We start from the raw sequence: 3,245 nt of genomic DNA, 5'->3' as shown, positions 1-3,245 counted from the left end.
CCAAATTAAATAGAAATGTTGCCCCCGACAAAATAGATGAAGCCCAGCTACTTCCTGGGCCTTTTATTTCGTTTAAGGCTGACTTGCTGACATTTGACTTTCTAATGAATCTAATTAGATGACATGGTCTCTTGTGTCGTGTCTAGGACGCGCATAACTGCGCTGTTAATGTAGCGGTAATACAACAAGAGATGGGATTATAGGTCTACTGAGATTTCCAAAAAGCAGATGCACGGAAAACTGGTAAAAATATTAACATCCAGTTTCAATTTAGGAAAAAACACACAATCTCATTCATATTTAGCAACAAATTCGAGTAGAGAAATAATAGTAACAATAATAACCATAATAATACTATATAATACCATGTATTATTATTAATAATAATAATAATATAGCAAGAAGTAAATAATCGAATTGCAAAGACTAATACAGAAAATTAATCTACCTTTCTTTTACCCCCATCCGAAATGCATGTGTTATCCGAAATGCCCTTAGCCAGTTGGTTTTATGAATGTGTGTTTGCAAGTTTGGGCACAGGCATATATGTGGGCTACCACTACATAGATATGTGAGAGCTGACGTAAAATGGCAAGGGAACAGGTTGACAGGATGCCGCTACCACGGAAGAGTTTTGCCTTGAAGCACCTGCAGAACATTGAAGCTAACAGCTTTTACTGCAAGCCATCGGTCTAGTCATGCCCCTTTAAACAATATAATACACCAACATGATAACAGCTATGGTTTATAGCTGCAGGCCCTGCATTTTAAACCATTGAATTGTATCTGCATGTTAGTTTAATGTACATCTGATTTGCATACCTAATGTAGTTTGATATGAAGTTTGCGGGTGTTTAAGCTACAGATCTAAGATCCATACAGGCCACAGCTTCATAAAACGTAGGGCTATGAAGGAGTTATCAGACTCCATCAGATACCCAGTAGAATGAACATAGTTGCTCATAGAGTATACGCACATGCATGGGTTGAGACTGAGGCCCAATGTGCCCTGCAATTCAACTTATAATGCTCGATATCACTTAAGTTCATTGATTTATGCACTGTTATGCATGCGTATAACTTTCCTTTAATGGATATTTATCTTCACAACTTGGATTTTCAATGATACTTCTTAAATGTATGTAAGCATATTAGCCTATGAAGAAAAGTGGTATAGACCAGACAACACAAAGTATTCATAATTTAAGAGCATTTATCAGATTGAATATAAATATAAATTATTTTACAATTCAGTAGGCCTATAAAAATACTTTGGTTTTAGTATATTCATCAATGTTCAATTAAAACATATTATCATGGAAACAATTAAATACATGTTGCTATACATGGTGATTGCCATGCTGCCTGAATTAAGAATAGAGATCATTGACATATAAATATAATATTTACACTTAAATAATCAACGTCAAGAGAACATTATATATTAACATGGATTTACCATGGGTGTATAACAATACATACTTTTAGACATAAACATAACATAATATTTATTGGACTGAGATTAAGCTTAAAGGAGGCTCGTTTTCAATGTTGGACAGGGAGGATTTCATGTGCAGTTTCCGTGGGTCCTCAGGTGTCCAGACTTTAGCGGTTCTGATTATGTTCTGGTCTTTCAGCTCTTTCTCGTCTTTCCAGGACAGAGAGTGTCCAGCGAGGGGAGGCAGCCCATAGTCAGGGTCACTTGGAGATGGAGATCCTGAGAAGGGGACAAATGATTAGTAACGGACCAAGTCTTTAACAAATGAGTAACAATACAGTTCAAAGTTAAGTCATTATCATCGGCATTATCTAACCATATGGAATGTATGCAACTTACTTGTTCCTCTGTGGCAAATTATAACTTTTTTGGGTTGAGTCAGTGCGTCACTGTTGGAGTTTCGGATGCGCATGTCGGACTGCACGAGCTCAGCGAGGAAGTTGATGTAGCCAATGGCCAGGCGCAGGGTATCGACTTTGGATAGCCTCTTTTCGTACGGTAGAGTGGGGATGTGAGACCGGAGTCCCTCGAAAGCATCGTTAATTGACTGCATCCTCCGCCGCTCACGGATGTTGGCAGCCTGCCGTAATTGTTGCATCTCCATATCGGATCTCATCCGCCTCCGCCTTTTCAGCATCGGGCTATCTTCTCCCATCTGAGGCGACAGCTCTGAGGTGCTGTCAGTGCATTCATACGAGCAGGTAGACGAGGAGGAAGAGAAGGACAAGTTACTGATGTCACAATAGTCCCCATCGTGCGCTATCCTGCTGTCCTTATAGTAATCTTGGAAATGGCTGGTGAGAAAGTTGACATCGTCATCCAGAAACTCGTCGGTGTCCAAGTGGTCCCTGGAGGACTGGTCAGTAAAGAAATCATCGTCATCTAAATAAGGGGAGGAGAAGGAGTCCAGTCCAGTAAATGGATCCAAGACAGTGTCCATTTTTAGCTGTTGTTTTCGTGTTGCCCAGTAACAGCAAGTTTGCTCTTTGCGCTGTCTCTGGATGCTCAAGAGTTAGTTCAGCTGAAGGCTGGCACGCGAGGACTCTTATAACTACATTCATAGTCGTGTGCCATTAACCAAAAAAGCCAGCCAATCAGCGTTGAGTATACACTACGCTCCGCAGTGGAGGGTGCACCTAGAGATAATAATCTCTTACCACTCAGCCCCCCCTTCCATTTATGACGCAGCGCTTAACCCCCTCCTGCCCTACATGGAAAACTGAACATAGGGGAAACAAAGCATTAGAGAACCAATGACCTACTAAGTCTAAAACCCGCAGCCACCCTAACGTTGTACCTTTTATTCAATACAGTTATTTTTAAGAGAAACTCGCACACTGCTCTTGCACGGATCACTTTTTAATATTGTATTTACTTATTAAAGCTTAATTAATTTTCCAAAAAGCCTCCTGCAGCCATAACAGGTTAACCTGTCGGCCTCATTCTTGGCCTTCCTCAGAACTTTTGTGAACATTTGTATTTCAGCAAGAGCAGTGTGCAGGTTTCTCTTTTCTTTGAAGTAATCGCGTTATTCCCATTCCTTTATTGAATTTTGATTCAATACAACTATTACATTATTTGCTTGCAGCATACGTGTCCACATCTGGTTGCACGTTTCCACAATAATAGATTATTATTAGGCTGTTATATTGTAATACACATCAGAGTCCTTTCCGAGGCTCCACGGAGGCTCCACGTCTTCATTCTCGTATTGATCTTTTGTCAATGCAATCTAAATTGGTTTCCT

General features: G+C 40.1%; 1 protein-coding gene across 1 annotated transcript; it reads right to left on the bottom strand.

Moving 5' to 3' along the window:
• Positions 1–1,201: 1,201 nt before the first annotated feature.
• On the bottom strand, positions 1,202–2,527 carry LOC139559837 (pancreas transcription factor 1 subunit alpha-like). The gene is made up of 2 exons (XM_071376209.1): positions 1,838–2,527; positions 1,202–1,717 (listed from the first exon to the last, which is right to left on the bottom strand). The coding sequence occupies exons 1-2, from the start codon at positions 2,436–2,438 to the stop codon at positions 1,509–1,511; spliced, it is 810 nt and encodes a 269-aa protein (XP_071232310.1). The 5' UTR covers positions 2,439–2,527; the 3' UTR covers positions 1,202–1,508.
• Positions 2,528–3,245: the final 718 nt, after the last annotated feature.

This window comes from Salvelinus alpinus, chromosome 30 (genome assembly GCF_045679555.1).
Source record: "Salvelinus alpinus chromosome 30, SLU_Salpinus.1, whole genome shotgun sequence".
Classification (NCBI taxonomy): Eukaryota; Metazoa; Chordata; class Actinopteri; order Salmoniformes; family Salmonidae; genus Salvelinus; species Salvelinus alpinus.
This window is presented reverse-complemented; position numbering and strand designations above follow the sequence as displayed.

Coding starts and splice junctions, on each gene's coding strand:
- LOC139559837 (XM_071376209.1), bottom strand. CDS start 2,438: ATGGACACTGTCTTGGATCCATTTACTGGACTGGACTCCTTCTCCTCC. Junction 1,718..1,837: donor AATTTGCCACAGAGGAACAA/GTAAGTTGCATA, acceptor TCCCCTTCTCAG/GATCTCCATCTCCAAGTGAC.